Below are 16,300 nucleotides of genomic sequence, written 5' to 3'. Positions count from 1 at the left end.
CTTTTAGAGCTCATTTTTTGTTGAAAATGTAACAAGAAAATCCTAATTTAATTTCTCCTTTGAATTAAATTGGGAATAAAATTGTAATTCCACATCTCATGACAACTTGTAATAGTTAACTAAGCTAATTTGATTTAGTTGGCTTAGTTAATTCCAGTTGAGAGTCTAACTAGAGTTATGTAGAGTGTCTCCTACAATTAGGAGCACTAGTTGAGTTTATTATGAGTTGTAATTATTTAATTCATTGTAACTGAGTTAAAGTCAGTTAAACTAGTTCCAATTGATGGAGGAATTAGTGGGAGGTCTAGCAGTGGGGTGTTGCATGCAGTCCAGTGGCGTGCTGCCTATAGTCGAGTGTGGTGTTTCCTGATGTACAATGGGGTGTTTCCTAAAGTGTAGTGTCATGTTGCCTGAAGTACAATGGGGTGTTGCCTGAAGTGCAATGTGGTGCTGCCTAAAGTACAGTGTGGTGCTGCCTGAAGTGCAGTGTGGTGCTGCCTGTAGTGATCAACTAGTAAACTGAAGATTCACTCATAATTAACTCATGCATGTTAGATCAGAGAAAGACCCAGTTGAGATTGGAGTTCAGGGACAATGTATTATCAGTTGTAAAATCATTGAAATTAAACTGATGGTGCATGCAATCAGAGGAAGGCCTATGAGGATTACGCAATTCATAATTGAGGAATTTCCCAATTAAATAGGGGTTAATTCCCTAAGGAACAATGCAAGAAAATAAGGACTTGAGCAAGCAAGAAATTGGCTAAGTATTGGCTTGGGATTGTCTAGGAAACAGTGAGATAGATGAAGCTAATGCAGAGGTTGCTTGAGCTTGAGCAAAGTATTGCAATATTCTCATATTTTATGATTAACGCAATATACAGATAGTAGGGGTGTTTAGTCATGGCTTTCCCCAGAAAATCATTGCGTTATGTGTGATTGAATTCTTTCTCTTATATTCTTTCTGATTTCATCGATCAATTATTGTTTCCATTTATGAGTAGAGTAGATTCAAGTCTATTGTTTTAGCATATTACAATTAGTAATTTGAATCTACAAGGAATTTATACATGGTATGAGAGCTGAAATCACTATAGAAGAGGATAATACGAGTTTGTCTTTTGCACTAGAAATCGAATTTGCAGTATCATACTTTAGAGCCAGTAGGAAGTCATTCTACGAACTAAGATTCCAATATGCCCTTGAGGATATTTCAAATTGCATTGCTTGGAAAGACAGGATGGAAGAAGCATTGGAAGACAACAGGCTTAAGGAATTCATAGCCAAAGATATTCCTAAGCCAACTGCTGCTCAAGATCTTGCAAAGTGGAGAAAAAGTGTTGTAAATGTAAGAAGGATTATCCTAGAAGGAGTTTGAGATCATAATGTCTCGAACCTACAGGGTAAGGAGACTCCATTTGCAATGTGGAAGGCCTAGATAGACCTATTTCAAAACAATAATGACCACAAGAAGCTGGAACTAAAGGAAAAGCACAAAAAAATCAAGATGGAGAAGGGCGACACAATACCAAAGTACTTGACCAAGTTCACCCAATGCTGGGATGATCTTAGAAGTGTCAGTGTTACAGTTGTTGAAGATGATCTGATGAACATAGCACTTCTAGGCCTTCCAAAGATCTGGCACAATTACCAGGATTCATTTAATGGGTGGGAGAAGCTACCAAAGTGGGAGCGTTTGTGGCTTGACTTGGTACAAGAAGAGATTTGGTGGAAAACTAGAGATGGATCCTCATCCAAGCATGATGATGAGGAGAATTGTGCCTTAGCTGGAAAGGCGAAGAAAAGGAAGGCGAAGTCATCCCATTCCAAATCAGATTCCTCTTAGGGCAACAAGACGAAGGACACATTGAAGATTAATTTTTTTCACTGTCATGAGCTAGGACACTATGCCATGAAGTTCTCGCACAAGAAGGCTTGGCAAGAAGCCCTTGGGAGGAGTAGCAGGTGAAGCTCTTGCTTCAAAATTCGAGATGGATTTCACCCTGATCGCTTGCATGGTGACATCAGTGATGGGTAGTGTCTAGTACCTGGATAGTGGATCCTCATTCCATATGACTGAAAACAAAGATTTCTTCAGTGACTTTGATCGGAATTTGGATTAAGGGCAAAAATTTGCTAAAAACTCAAAGTTCTCGGAATCAATCGAAACCTGAATGAAAACATCCATCTCAACGATACAATCCCAACACAACGTGTTTCACTCAAAACGGATTTCGTATGAGAAAGTTAGAGCCTGTTGTCTGTTTTGTTAAACAAGCAAAAATTTGTGACTGGGATGCTGACTAGGCATCTGTATAGCCCAATCAGCAAAAAGAACATTTCAGAAAATATTCCCACAGGTGGCTCAATCATATGTTGAAACTTGGCAGCATGTTATTGGTCAAAGAACATTTGTGAGGACCAATGAGAGGCTGACACATGGCAAGCTCGGAGGCCGCCATGTGCCCTATCAAAGGTCATTCAAAAGTTTATATGGCAGGACAGGGAGTCGAACCCATGACCTCGCCTGCACAAGTGCTAACCCTTAGCATTCTACCACCGCATTGTCACTGAACAACCTATGGGCACATATTGTATTTAAATTTTAATGTGCTGGTGTTTGGAGGTAAACCGCTAATAGTAACCACTCCCATGTGACCAACTTGCAAAACCACAAGCCAACATTTTATGCTAATCGCACGCCATTAACGCGCTAAGTGGGTTTAGCATTAATTAAAGCATGCTTAATGATTAATTAAGTGTGGATTAGGTTGGTGGATCTTTTTGTGGGACCGCTAAATTCGGCAGTTACTCCAATTTTGGCAGAGTTAACTGTAGTTTCTCTAGTTTTAGTGGAGATTTCCTAGGAGAAATTGAAGAGGCCATAACTTTGGAAGTTTTCAACCAATTTTGGCTCAGAAAGAGTCATTCCTAAATGATTTGGATTCTATGAACACAATGGAATAGGGTGCAGAGGCAGAAAGGCACTTTTGTACGTTATTTTTCTACGTTGAAGTTTAAGGAAGTCTAGGGCCACCAGGAGAAGAGGTCAAGCCTAGATAAGCGGAAGTCCAATTGTAGAGCTTGGAAAGTCATTTTTGGGGTTTTTGGGTCTTCTAAATCCAATGGAGTAGGTTGCAAAGCCATTGGAGCACTTCAGGTGCATATAATCACAGAATTGACCATTTTTTGGGTAGCAAAGGTCCCGCGTAACGGTTTTGGGGTAGAAAGCCCAAAAAGTAGGATTAAATTATTGTAAAAACTCCGAAGTATGTGGAGCGCGAATTGTAATAGGTTGAGTCAAAGGGTAGTCCGCCCGAAAACAATGTAAATAAATGTAAATAGGGTAGGCCTGCGCAGGGGTCGCAGGTGAAGGAAGGGTATAAATAGAGCGCGGTGTTAGGATATTCCGACACATAGGATATAGTTAAGTTCAACTTGGTCTAGTATAGAGTTAGGTAAAGTGTGTTTCTTTACCGTTGTACATTTTGTAACTTACAATCCGACGGTCACGATATGTAGTGATCCGACGGTTCACTCTCACCTCGGTATTACCGACACTTGATCCGTGGCTTGACACCCGATTGGTCCATGAGTTCTATTTAAAGCGCATGGAGGGTCATTGTTCGGGTAATCCGTGCATGAGAGAAGCTTATGTAAATTTTCATTCTTTGATTAATAAATTGCCTGTAGTACCCACGTTGGGACAGGCCGTGGACTGTTTCCCTCCTTGCACTCTGAGGGTTTTAACCACGTCAAAAATACTGGTGTATTGATTTGAGATCTGGTTGTGAGCGGTGTCCTTTTGGTATTCTTTCTGTGGAACTTACCCTGTAAATTCCTACATGGTATCAGAGCTATTTGAGGGCCGCGTCCGTTGGTGATCCAAATCTGAAGCCGGTAGAACTGCATGCGGCTGTCGTTTCCTAGATCTGCTGTTTCTGACTGCTTTCGGGCCGAGAGGACTGCTCTGTTGCGTTCGGAGCATCTGTTCCAGTGAGGAACCCCTTTCGTTTCACGCGAAAAGGTTTCCGGTAGCCCTAGCTGCGTCATTTTTCAGATCGGGAGGTATACAGTGTTTTTTTTGCAGTTTACTGTTATTTTCTCTCTGCTTATTTCGGTCTCAGTTTATTTAGCCTTTTTTTTAACCGGATCTATAACTTTCATTTCTGCGTATGCTCTTTGCCCTGCGACTCTGTGCGATCTGGGCAAATCAGAAACAGAAAGGAAGGATTTTTCTCATGCGTATGCTCTTTTCCCTGCACCTTAGTGTGATCTCGGAAAATCAGAAACATTGAGAAAAATATTTAGTTTTTCGGCTAAAGCTAACTTTGAGATTTTTTTTTTTAAATTTCTAGTTTTTTGGCTAAAGCTAACTTCGAGCCGCAAGGTTCGTTTTTCTTTGCATATTCGTGTTGGGTTTTGTGTTTTGTGTTTTGTAGGGAAAAAGAGCTTTCTCAAGGCAAGCACGCAAACCGAGGCCCCCCCCCCCCCCCCTCTCTCTCTCTCTCTCTCTCTCTCTCAAATTTTTTGTATAGATCAATTGGTTCAAAGCTATTTTAAGAGAGTAGAGGTCTTGGGTTCAAGTCTCCATTTTGTGGGGGCGGATTTTTTTTTCATTCCCGCACATTCGCGCACTTTGCCGGCAACTTCAACAATTATTTTTCAAAAAGCCATAACTTCTTCATCCGGAAGCCTTTTTCAGAGCCGTTTTTTTTAAAACCGCCTATTTTTTCGAGATCTATCCATTGGAACACCTACTTTCAGCATCTTCAGCTTCAGTTTAAAAAAAAAAAAAATGGAAAGCCCATGCCAAGTCATTCTTGACAGCACTAACTACTTCCAATGGGTAGCCTACATCGAAGATTTACTTAGAAGTAAAGGTCTCTTCAGAATAGCCATAGACCAAGAGAAGAAACCAAAAGATGAAGACAAGGCGGCAAAATGGGAAAATAGACAAGATCAAGCACGTGGTTTGATAGGGATGTCTATTTCTCCTGATCTTAGATTCCACATTGCAGAACTTGAGACTCCTCATGAAGCATTAGAAAAACTTGCTAAAGTTTTTGGGATTAAAAATGAAATTAGAGCCCATCAACTTGAAAATGAGCTGCTTACTTTGGATCCTAATAATTTTTCTTGCATTGAAGATTTCTTGTCCAAATTCAAGAACCTTAGATATCTCCTGGAAGGTGTTAAAGTTAAGAAAGACGATGGTAACCTTATTTATTCCATCCTTACTAAGTTGGGACCAGCCTACTCTGTATTTGTTTCCACTTTCCATTCTACAAGAGAAGCTTTCATTTGTCAAGGACAAGACTACAAGCCCCCTTCCTTTGACTCCTTTTGTGATTCCTTAATAAGAGAACAAGAAAAACTCTTACACCTTGGTCTTCTTAATCTTGGAAACTCTTCCACGAAAGCGTTAGCCGCCCAGCAGCAACCAAATTCAAAGAATCCTAAGAAGTCATATCCTCAAAAGAATGGTCCTAAACCATTTCAGCCTCAAAATGAAAGATCATTTCAGCAAAATGATAAGACCAATAAAAACAAATGGAAGAAGACTGATAGACATTGTAACTTTTGTAATCGAGATGGCCACTTAGAATCTAAATGCTTTAAGAAGATGGAAGCCTTGGAAGCCGCAATGAAGAAACATAACATCCATGTGGAGCCTACTTCAACTTCAACTTCCGGAATGGCACTTTCTGCATCTCATTGTCAATCATCTCAGTCTGGTTATGCATTAAATGTATCTTCTTCTTCTTCTCATTCTCATGAGTGGCTCATTGACTCTGGAGCCTCTTGTCACATGGCCAAAAACCAAGCCATGTTTTCTTCTTTAAATGATTGTAACACCAAAAATATATATATTGGTGATGATAGATCTCTTAATGTTGTAGGGACTGGAACTGTTCATCTAGACAATGGTCAGTTTAATGATGTATTATGTGTTCCAACCTTATCCTGCAACCTTCTATCTGTCTATCAGATAACTCATTCAGGTGAAGGTAAAATTGTTGAATTTTCACCTCATGATGTTGTAATCAAGGATCTAAAAGATCCTAAACAGATTCTAGCTACTGGTCTTGCTGATGATTCCAAAAGGTTGTATAAGTTTCACAACTTTGGGTCATCCAATCTTCCCTCAGTATTTGTTGCGCATAATGATGAAGTGAGCAAACTTTGGCATGAGCGATTTGGTCACTTAAACTATCGCTCCCTTCAGCATCTATGTAAAGAAAATATGGTGACAGGTCTTCCTATGGTATCTTGCAGAGATGGTGTTTGTTCCGGATGTGTACTCGGAAAACATCATCGGGACAGTTTTGACAAACGTGCCTCTTGGCACGCCTCAGCCCCTTTACAGCTTGTGCACAGTGATTTATGTGGTCCTCTTCCTGTTGCTTCATTCTCTGGCTGCAAGTACTTCTTAACTTTCATTGATGATTTCTCCAGACGCACTTGGGTATACTTCTTAAAACTCAAAAGCGAAGTATTTACCACTTTTTTGGCCTTCAAAGCATTTGTTGAAAAACAATCTGGACATCAACTTCTTAAGCTAAGAACTGATAATGGTGGAGAATATGTTAAAAACACATTCATCAACTTTTGCACCGAAAATGGAATTCAAATGCAACATACTGTTCCATACACTCCACAACAAAATGGTGTAGCTGAAAGGAAAAATCGCACCTTAAAGGAAATGGCTAATTGTATGCTGCAATCTAAAGGACTCAGTCTTAGTTTTTGGGCCGAAGCAATTAATTGTGCAAATTATATAATCAATCGCACTCCTACTAAGGTTCTAGAGAATATCACTCCAGAAGAAGCTTGGAGTTCCATTAAACCAGATGTAAGTCACTTTCGTGTGTTTGGAAGTGAAGCATGGGCCCATATTCCAGATGAAAAGCATAAAGCTTTAGAACCTAAGAGTGAGAAATGTACTTTTGTTGGATATTCTGAAGATGTAAAAGGTTATAGACTTATTCCCTTTAAGTCCAAAAATGTTATCATTAGAAGAGATGTAAAATTTGATGAAAATAAATCGGCCTGCGAGCCTAGTCCGGCGGATGTGCCACCTCTTCCTCTCTCTTCTACTTTTGAAAACATTTCTTCTTCAGATGATGAAAGCGAGGATGATAATCCTCCCCCACCTTCTCAGGATCCTCAACTTCCAAGATGGGTCCGTGCTACTCGGGATGCAGCAGGTGATCTTGCCGGTGATCCTACAGATCAGCGACGTACACGTTCTCAGTTTGAAAGAGCCTCTTCTTTACTGGCTCAAGCTCCAGTAAATCATGATCCTGACACTTTTGCAGAAGCTTCAGGCCATCCACATTGGGAAGCAGCTATGAATGAAGAATATCATTCATTAATGACAAATGATACATGGGATCTTGTTCCTCTACCAAAGGGACGCAAACTTGTTAGATGTAAATGGGTTTACAGAACCAAGTATGGACCAGATGGGAAAGTTGATAAACATAAAGCTCGTCTCGTTGCTAAGGGCTTTTCACAGGTCGAAGGCATTGACTACACTGAAACCTTCTCCCCTGTTGCCAAAATGAACTCTATCCGCCTTGTTCTTTCCCTTGCTGCCTCTTTAAAATGGGAAGTCCATCAAATGGATGTTAAATCTGCCTTCTTGCATGGGGACTTGCAGGAAGAAATCTATATGGAACAACCCATTGGCTTCATACAAACAGACTCCAGCCTTGTTTGTCGACTTAAGAAATCCCTTTATGGCCTCAAGCAAGCTCCTCGGGCTTGGTATGCCAAAATGGATAGCTTTCTTTTAGATTCTGGCTTTTCTAGGTGTCATTCTGACAATACTGTCTACACCAAGAAAGTGGGCAACTCTCTTATCATCCTTGTTCTTTATGTTGATGATCTTATTCTTACTGGTAGTGATCCCAACCTTATAAACCATGTGAAGTCCAGCCTTAAAAAGAAATTTGAAATGACAGACTTAGGACACTTACACTATTTTCTCGGTCTTCAAGTCTTGCAATCCCAAGAGGGTATTTTCCTTTCCCAGTCCAAGTATGCTTGTGATATTCTTCGTCATTTTCACATGGAAGACTGTAAGCCAGCCCCTTCTCCCTTTCAGTCTGGAGTCAAACTTTCAGTCTCTTGTACTTCTCCTGAAGTTGATGCTACCTTATACCGTCAACTTGTCGGAAAACTCTTGTATTTAACCCATACTCGTCCTGATCTTTCCTTTGTTGTTGGCCTTGTTGCTCGTTTTATGCAAAATCCCCGTGAAAGTCATTGGAAAGCAGCTAAAAGAATACTTCGTTATGTTCGAGGTACAATACAGTTTGGGATTCATTACAGTGCCAAAGCAGCTCCTCTGTTAGTTGGTTTCACTGATTCTGATTGGGCTGGTGACCCTGATGATCGGAAGTCTACTGCCGGTTATGTCTTCACTCTTGGTTCAGGACCTATTACATGGGCTTGTAAGAAACAGGCTGCCATTTCTCTTTCGTCAGCAGAAGCAGAGTATCGTGGTGCCGTGGAAGCTAGTAAGGAAGCCTTGTGGCTTCGTCAGATCCTATCAGAGTTTGGCTTTGAGCAGCAGCATCCAACCACACTTTGGTGTGATAATCAAAGTGCCATTCAGCTATGCAAAGATCCAGTCCAACATCAGCGCAGCAAACACATTGAACTACACATGCACTTCATCAGAAAGCTCATTCATGACCATGTTCTTGAAGTGCAATATTGTCCAACAGATGATCAGGTTGCAGACATCTTCACAAAGGCTCTCACAGAGGCGAAGTTCACTAAACTTCGATATATGCTTGGAGTTCAGGAAGTTGTCACTAAGGGGGGATAGGCTCTAGTGCCTCCTTCCTTCTCCTATTGTGTCATATTTGTAAATCCTTCAATCCTATCCCAAGTTGTTCTTAAGGGGGGATGTTAGGATATTCCGACACATAGGATATAGTTAAGTTCAACTTGGTCTAGTATAGAGTTAGGTTAGAGTTAGGTAAAGTGTGTTTCTTTACCGTTGTACATTTTGTAACTTACAATCCGACGGTCACGATATGTAGTGATCCGACGGTTCACTCTCACCTCGGTATTACCGACACTTGATCCGTGGCTTGACACCCGATTGGTCCATGAGTTCTATTTAAAGCGCATGGAGGGTCATTGTTCGGGTAATCCGTGCATGAGAGAAGCTTATGTAAATTTTCATTCTTTGATTAATAAATTGCCTGTAGTACCCACGTTGGGACAGGCCGTGGACTGTTTCCCTCCTTGCACTCTGAGGGTTTTAACCACGTCAAAAATACTGGTGTATTGATTTGAGATCTGGTTGTGAGCGGTGTCCTTTTGGTATTCTTTCTGTGGAACTTACCCTGTAAATTCCTACACGCGGCTCTATGAGGGAAAGGCAGTTCTTGGAAGTATGAAATGTAATGGGTACTTGAAGTAGATAGATTTAAAGTGTCTGTAAGTTCGAGTCGAGGGATAAGGTTAGTAGGTAGAGGCTCTGCAGCTGTGTGCACAGAGGCCTAGAAAGTATGCAGCTGTGTGCGCGGACCCCTACAGCTGAGCGCGCAGGGCGAATCTGGATGTACTAAAGATAAAGTGGAAATAAAGGTAAGTTTCTTCTGAAATTTTGTGTTTCTTCTGAGCTGTCATAATATCTGTTTATTTAATCTGTTTATGGTTTAAATGAATGTAAATCTGGGTTCATTTTAATGCGCGAATCAGTTGTGTTGGTTAAATGTTTTCTTAAATACCTTGGTAATTGGTAACTACATCTAATAGAAAAGCACACTACTAAGAAAGAGATAATCAAGCTGGATCTGTGTGAAGACCGAGCAACGCAGAGCTATAAAACAGTGCATGAAACCTCCAGACCACACCTAGACATCCCTAGGGTGCAGAAACCTGGTTCCAGCACCCTCCCCTGCTACCTCGGGTGAGACCTCAGTCTGCGCTCCGCGGGCTATTGCCAAAAGGGCCGGTAGCTGCGGGATTTGTTGGGCTAAATAACTCTTCCGAACCTGGGTCAGGCCCTTATAAGCCAACAAATGGTTCCGTTGCCGGGACCGGGATCTGCATAAGGGGTGTCTGGTGTGAAGTGCAGGGACTCGATAGAAGGGAGTGTCGAAAAGTCAAAAGGATCAAGGATGAACAACGGTAACTATGGCAAATGCGATTCAATTACCAATGTTCAAAGGAGTAGGAGGTGAAGACCCAGAACAATTTTGGTTTGTACTAACATCAGTATGGAACACGCAGCAGGTCGCGGATGATAATATCAAGAAAGCCATCTTACTCAACGCACTGCAGCATCATGCACCAACATGGTACATGAAGTATTCAAGCATCAACCCAACAGTGGGGATAGCAGACATCCATACTGAATTAAAAAAGGAGTTTAGCCAGCCTAAGTCAGAAGTACAATCGGTTGTGGGATTCAAAGAGATCATGATGATGCCTGGTAAGACCCCATGGGATTTGGATCAGAGGTTTAAAAGCACTATTCGTGAGGCCAACATGACCCTGACAGATGCACAGCACTGCGCTTGGTTCATCACATTACTAACGCCATATCTGAAGTTGGCCTTGTCACAACAGAAGATCTCAACCCAAGCAGAAGCATTGGAGGCAGCAATGCGGCTGCACGAAACCCCGATACAGGACCCAGGGTTGGGAGTTCAGCAAATCCAAGCACAGATCCAAAATTTATGTTTAGAAATACAGAAGTTAAAACAAGACCAGACACTGCAACGATGTCTGGGAAGAGGTATGGCATATAAAGTGTAGAAGCCAAGGACACAATAAAGATCACTGTCTGGTCTCAGTGAATTTTGTGGTAATAGGGGGGCCAACACCCTTGTGACCAAAGGTAGAGGCAGGACCAAGCGTGATTGCTCCACTCTAGTGTGCAATCTGTCAGGTAGGAGGGAAGCACAACACTGATCAATGTCATCTATTGCCAAGATACAACCAAACCCCCCAGCAGCTCTTTTGCAACTTTTGTAGATCGGTGGGTCACGAAGAAAGAGATTGTCGTAGCTATCGAATGTTGATGGATTAGACACCGGCCTACAGAATGCAGACTGAGGTGCGAGGTTAGGATTCAACTGTGGAATTTGCGTGCGGTGGGTTCCCGGGACGCGGTCGAGGACAGGGTGGAATGGGACCAGGAAGGGGTCGTGAGCAGCTAATCTATTACAACTATGGGGGACCAAGACATTGCACGTGGGATTGTACCAATCCAACCCGAGTGTCATGTCCTTATTATAAGCAATTCAATAATGAGCTGCTAGATTACCCCATGTTGATAGCACAGATTCGTGAAAAAAAGGCAGTGCCTCCTACAACAACGCAAAATGTGCAGATGATGAGATCCGAACCACGTGACGACGAACCCAAGGTAAACATGGTATTACAGAGTAGTGCAGCCATAGGAAAGGTCAATGGGAGACCAATATGGAAGCTATGGAAAGCTTCACAGGCGTCTCTACCCAAGGTAGTAGGGATCGACCTGAGTCGGATAGGGATACCTCAATGTTGACTACCTCCTTTGAGACATGCATAAAACTGCTTCGCGACAACAGGGCAGTTAGAGTGTTACAGGAAGTGATTAATAGGTGCGTAGGATGGAGTGAACCTCGCACAGTCCAGAAACTAGGAAGACATGCGTCACGAACAGGTCGGGAGATGTGGTTAACGGTGTAAATTGGCAACTACAAGATGGATCAGGTCATTCTAAACCTAGGTTCGGATGCAAATGTATTACCTAAACAAACTTGGGAGCGCATCAGTAAGCCTACACTACAATGGTCGCCTATTCAATTATGGATGGCCAATCAATAGAAGATATTGCCCACGAGAAGGCTGCAAGGAATTACAGTAGATATTGATGGCGCAAGTACCCGGACGGATTTCGAAGTTATTGAAATCATGGATGAAAGTAGCTCGTACCCTGCATTGTTAGGGATAGACTGGGCCACTAACATGAATGGGGTTATTGACCTCAAATAGAGGAAGATGATATTTGAGAAGTCGCTCCAAGTAGTCATTCCGCTAGATCCCATAGAAGGACCACGCTACACAGAACCTATGCGTAACGATGAAAGGGACAATGCATTGAATTGTATATACAAGGTTGTTGTACATAGGAAAAAGGAGGAGGAGACCCTCGTGGGATTATGCCGACTCATGCACCAACGATTCAGACAAAGAGGACAAGCGATGGCGAAACAGCGTGAATGGGGAAACCAATGCTACACTGTAATATGATGACGTAATCCCTGTATTGCGTTAAAGCTCAGAACCGCAAACTGCCAATGTATGATGGCTTGACAGAAGTGGATGAATTCCTGGTTGAATTCAAAAGCACAGTACCAGAGTACCACCGGAGTGATGGTGGGGTACCCATGAAGGAATCTTCGAAGATTGGCGAAGCTATAGGTGCATGATGCAGATAAGATTTGGGAAGCCAACACTCCGAATAACGGAGAAATATGATGGACGAGAGAATCCACACATACACCTAAGCAAATGGACCAAAGCTTATGGTGCGGAGCCTCAGCCAAAATGGGTGCACTTATTTTATCATACCCTGGATGCCATTCCAAGGAATTGGTATATGGAAACAGAGCTCCGACATGGCACTGGTGAGTGGGATATCCTGCACGAAGGGTTTCTGACGACATTTTTCTTTGAAGATCAATGGATGGATACTGTGGATGACGCATTATAGTTGGTAAAAGCTGCCATCTTCAGAACACCGTCGAAACTAGAAGAAGTCGTGTCGTCCGACTGGTCGCGACAGCTAAGCCAAGCTTTAGCATGTTACAATGTACAAATAGAAGATGATGAGGATGACCCGCGTAACATCAATATACCAAAATCCGAAGGGATTCGTGAGGTGCGCGGTCCCGAAGTAGAATATCCAGACATCACAGCGCCCTTGAAAACAAAGCAAGTAAATATCGGAACAGAGGAAGAGCTGAAATATGCTACGCTTCGCGACTATTGGGACGATGCCACGGTGGAAAAAGTCGTCGAATTGCTCCGCGAATACCGAGATTTATTCCCTACAAAGATTACGGAGTTGAAAGGGATTTTAGGAGACTTAGGAATGATGAAAATAACTTTGAAGCCAGATGCAAAGCCAGTGAAACAACGACCCTATCGACTGAATCCAAAATACAAAGCCAAGGTCCGCGAAGAACTGGACAAGATGCTGGCAGCAGGAATAATTGAACCAGTCGAGGAGTCTGATTGGGTAAGTCCTATGGTTGTGCAGGAGAAGAAACAGAAGGGTGAGATCCACATCTGCTTAGATCTACGGAAGCTCAATGATGCTTGTGTTAACGATCCATTTCCAACACCCTTTATGGATGAGGTACTAGGCGGGCAGGAAGCATACTCCTTCACGGATGGATTCTCCAGGTACCATCAGATCAAGATCGCACCAGAGGATCAGAGCAAGGCAATGTTTGCTACCGAATGGGGCTGTTTTTAGTATACAGTAATGCCCTTTGGGCTAAAGAATGCGCTAGTGATATTTTCCCGTATTGTGGTAGCCGCATTCAAAGAATTTATCCACAAGTTCTTAAAAGTCTACCTGTATGATTGATGAGCCCCAATTTTTGGTAACAAATTGGGCTCATTTGGCCTACTTACCTTGCTCAACCCTTCATCTTTTATCACTTATGCATTCATTTCTTGGTATATTCGTGTTATTTGTAGGAAGAAGGGCAGGCATTATATCTATGTGGCTAATACATGATGATTTCAGGTTTTTTGGCATTAAAGGGAGCAAAGACCACGCAGAAGGAGACAAGGAGACAGCAAAGGTGGCATTGCAGGTTTATAGGGAGGTTGTCTACAGCCTTAAATAACCTCCCTCGTGATCTCCACCCTAACTCCGAGCTCCAACAACTCTCCCCACCGAGCTTAAAGGCAGCCAACATGTTCTACAGGGACAACAATTTACAGCAGTTTAACTCTTAGTTGGACAGCCGAGCTCCATTAATTGAGGAAGCCAGCTTGGTCCTCATCTTGTATAAATATTAAGGCCGTAGCCTTTGATAGGAGCTTTTTGAACTTTTGAACTACTGTTGCAATTTCTAAGCACGAGCTACAGCTCGGTTTTTGCTCTTTGTAAGCCAGTTTTGGCATGTCATTAGACTCATGATTATTCAATAAAGACAGGCAACTTTTGATCCAATTCTGAGTTTCTAAGGGAGCTATAGCTCTCAGGTTAGGGCCCAACCTGAGATCAATAGACCTCCTCTTCTTTGTATTGTTACTTGTTTCCTTGCAGCACTTTATTTCCTCTGTTTTGACATGCATTTAGAATTTACAGTCTGCTGATTTGATTTCTTGTATGTGATTGAGTAGGATTCGTTTACAGTTCAAGTGCTTTCAGTTGCTTAGATTAGAGTAGAAGGATTGTAATTCATTAGAGCTACAAAAAAAGATTGATAGTGCACTCGCTGCCATCTCTGTCTAGAGATTGGGGGTGTGGGCTGTACCAACCACCAAAAACGTAGTCTTATGCTTTCATGCAAGCTGCCACACAGTCATTGCAATTGTAGATCCATCCATGCATTTTGCTCTTGAGCACTACTGCTTCGTTCCAACACCATGCACGATTTTTCTCCACACTTTACATTGCTGTTCATTGGTTTAATAACACAGTTAGAATAGGTTGATGGAATTCTCGGTTTTGTGCAAGATATAGAGGATTTGTTTCTTTTACACTGCATAGCATCACGTTATCGTGTTCTTCTTCTTCTCAACCACGCCTAAAGCCACCTGCTCGACCTCTGTTCAGCTCGTTAGCCTTCCAACCCTTCTACTTCTCACGTAGCTCCATCTTTTTAACTTTTCCTTGCTTCCACCCTTCTATTCACCAACCAACTGTACCCACTATTTCCTCACCTCAGATCTCTATCCCTGAGCCACCACAAACTCCTCCTTCACCTTACCCATTCACTCATACCACTCCTCCACTCCTCCATCACCCAAAACTCCCACTACAGCACATCCCGTAGAAGTTAGCAGACTTCCTGTAGAAATCCCAAGCTTCCTGTAGGATCCCCTGCAGACATCCTGTAGAAACCTGTAACCTCGGTTGCCGAGCACCTGAACGTTGTGGACTTCTATGGAATGATGTTTTGGATCCTCTGGAACCTCTCCTAGCCCTCCTGACCTTTCCCAAGCTTTCTTTCCTTCGAACCACCTCTGCACAGCTAAACCCTAATAAGAAACAAAATCATAATCACTCCATCCACTTAAGCAAAAATACAAAAACAATGTTCTTTCCAATGGAAGTAGTTTGAGTTCATGCATTTCACATCACTAGAAGTAATGGCATCATTTTTAGACATTTGCACTCTCACTATTGCATCATAGAGGTTAAACTAGTCAGATTAGGGTTTACTAGGGTTTCCATGTTTTGGTTGGCTTTCAGTTCATTTTTGCAAAGTAGATTAATTTCCTTTGAGATAGCCTTCGTCCATCATTTAGAAAGCTTCTTCTGAGAACATATAGAAGTTGGCTTGAGCCCTAGCGGACTTGTGCCAACTGACCAAGTGACAGCTGCGACAAGAGCTAGTACTTGTGCATACAGCACCGTCGCTTCCAAGTTTGTACGAACTACCAGGTTGATAAAATTAGAGATAGGAAGCTCCAGGAGTTGTAGCATTATTGCTACAATACTGGAGCCCACCAATGACCAAACCGTATTTGGCTTGGTTAAGAAACATGTCGCGAGCTTACTATTGATGTTGGATAGCTGCTGCCAGCACCAGATTGTGCTCAACCTAAAGAAGTGTACTTTCCTCATCCCTTACGGGAACTTGCTAGGCCATGTGGTTTGTAAGCAAGGACTGATGGTGGATTCGGCAAAGATCGCTATCATATTCAATCTGCAAGTGCCGCGAAGTGTAAAGCAGTTATGCGCTACATTGGGACACACAGGCTACTACCAGAAGTTTATAAGAAATTATGCCTAGATCATGGCTCCAATGTAACAGTTATTGAAGAAGGATGCTACATATTTCTGGAACAAGGAATGTAACAAAAACATAGAAACGCTAAAGGAAAAGATGACATCTTCCCCTATCTTGGTCTTTCCAAAGTGGGACATTGAATTTCATGTACATGTCGATGCATCGTGTATTGCGTTAGGTGCGGTACTCACTCAAGAAGGCGCGGAAGGAATTGATCACTTGATTGCATTCGCAAGTTGCGGATTTTCCAAAGTAGAAAAGAATTACTCTACTACTGAATGAGAGGTATTGGCGATAGTATA

At 42.2% G+C, this 16,300-nt stretch overlaps 1 protein-coding gene across 1 annotated transcript in view; it reads left to right on the top strand.

The window, feature by feature from the left end:
- Positions 1-13,807, top strand: part of LOC149224124 (uncharacterized) — a 35,778-nt gene extending 21,971 nt beyond the window's left edge. Inside the window, exon 3 of the mRNA XM_089383492.1 lies at positions 13,778-13,807. Within this exon, the coding sequence (XP_089239618.1) occupies positions 13,778-13,792 (15 nt within the window). The 3' untranslated portion in view covers positions 13,793-13,807. The remainder of the gene's footprint in view (positions 1-13,777) is intronic.
- The last annotated feature ends 2,493 nt before the right edge of the window (positions 13,808-16,300 follow it).

The sequence above is a fragment of the Pinus tabuliformis genome, chromosome Q, assembly GCF_031772625.1.
Source record: "Pinus tabuliformis cultivar Carrire ecotype Pingquan chromosome Q, CPIR1, whole genome shotgun sequence".
Lineage (NCBI taxonomy): Eukaryota > Viridiplantae > Streptophyta > Pinopsida > Pinales > Pinaceae > Pinus > Pinus tabuliformis.
Note: the sequence above shows the minus strand (reverse complement) of the source record. Positions and strands in the feature narration are given on the sequence as shown.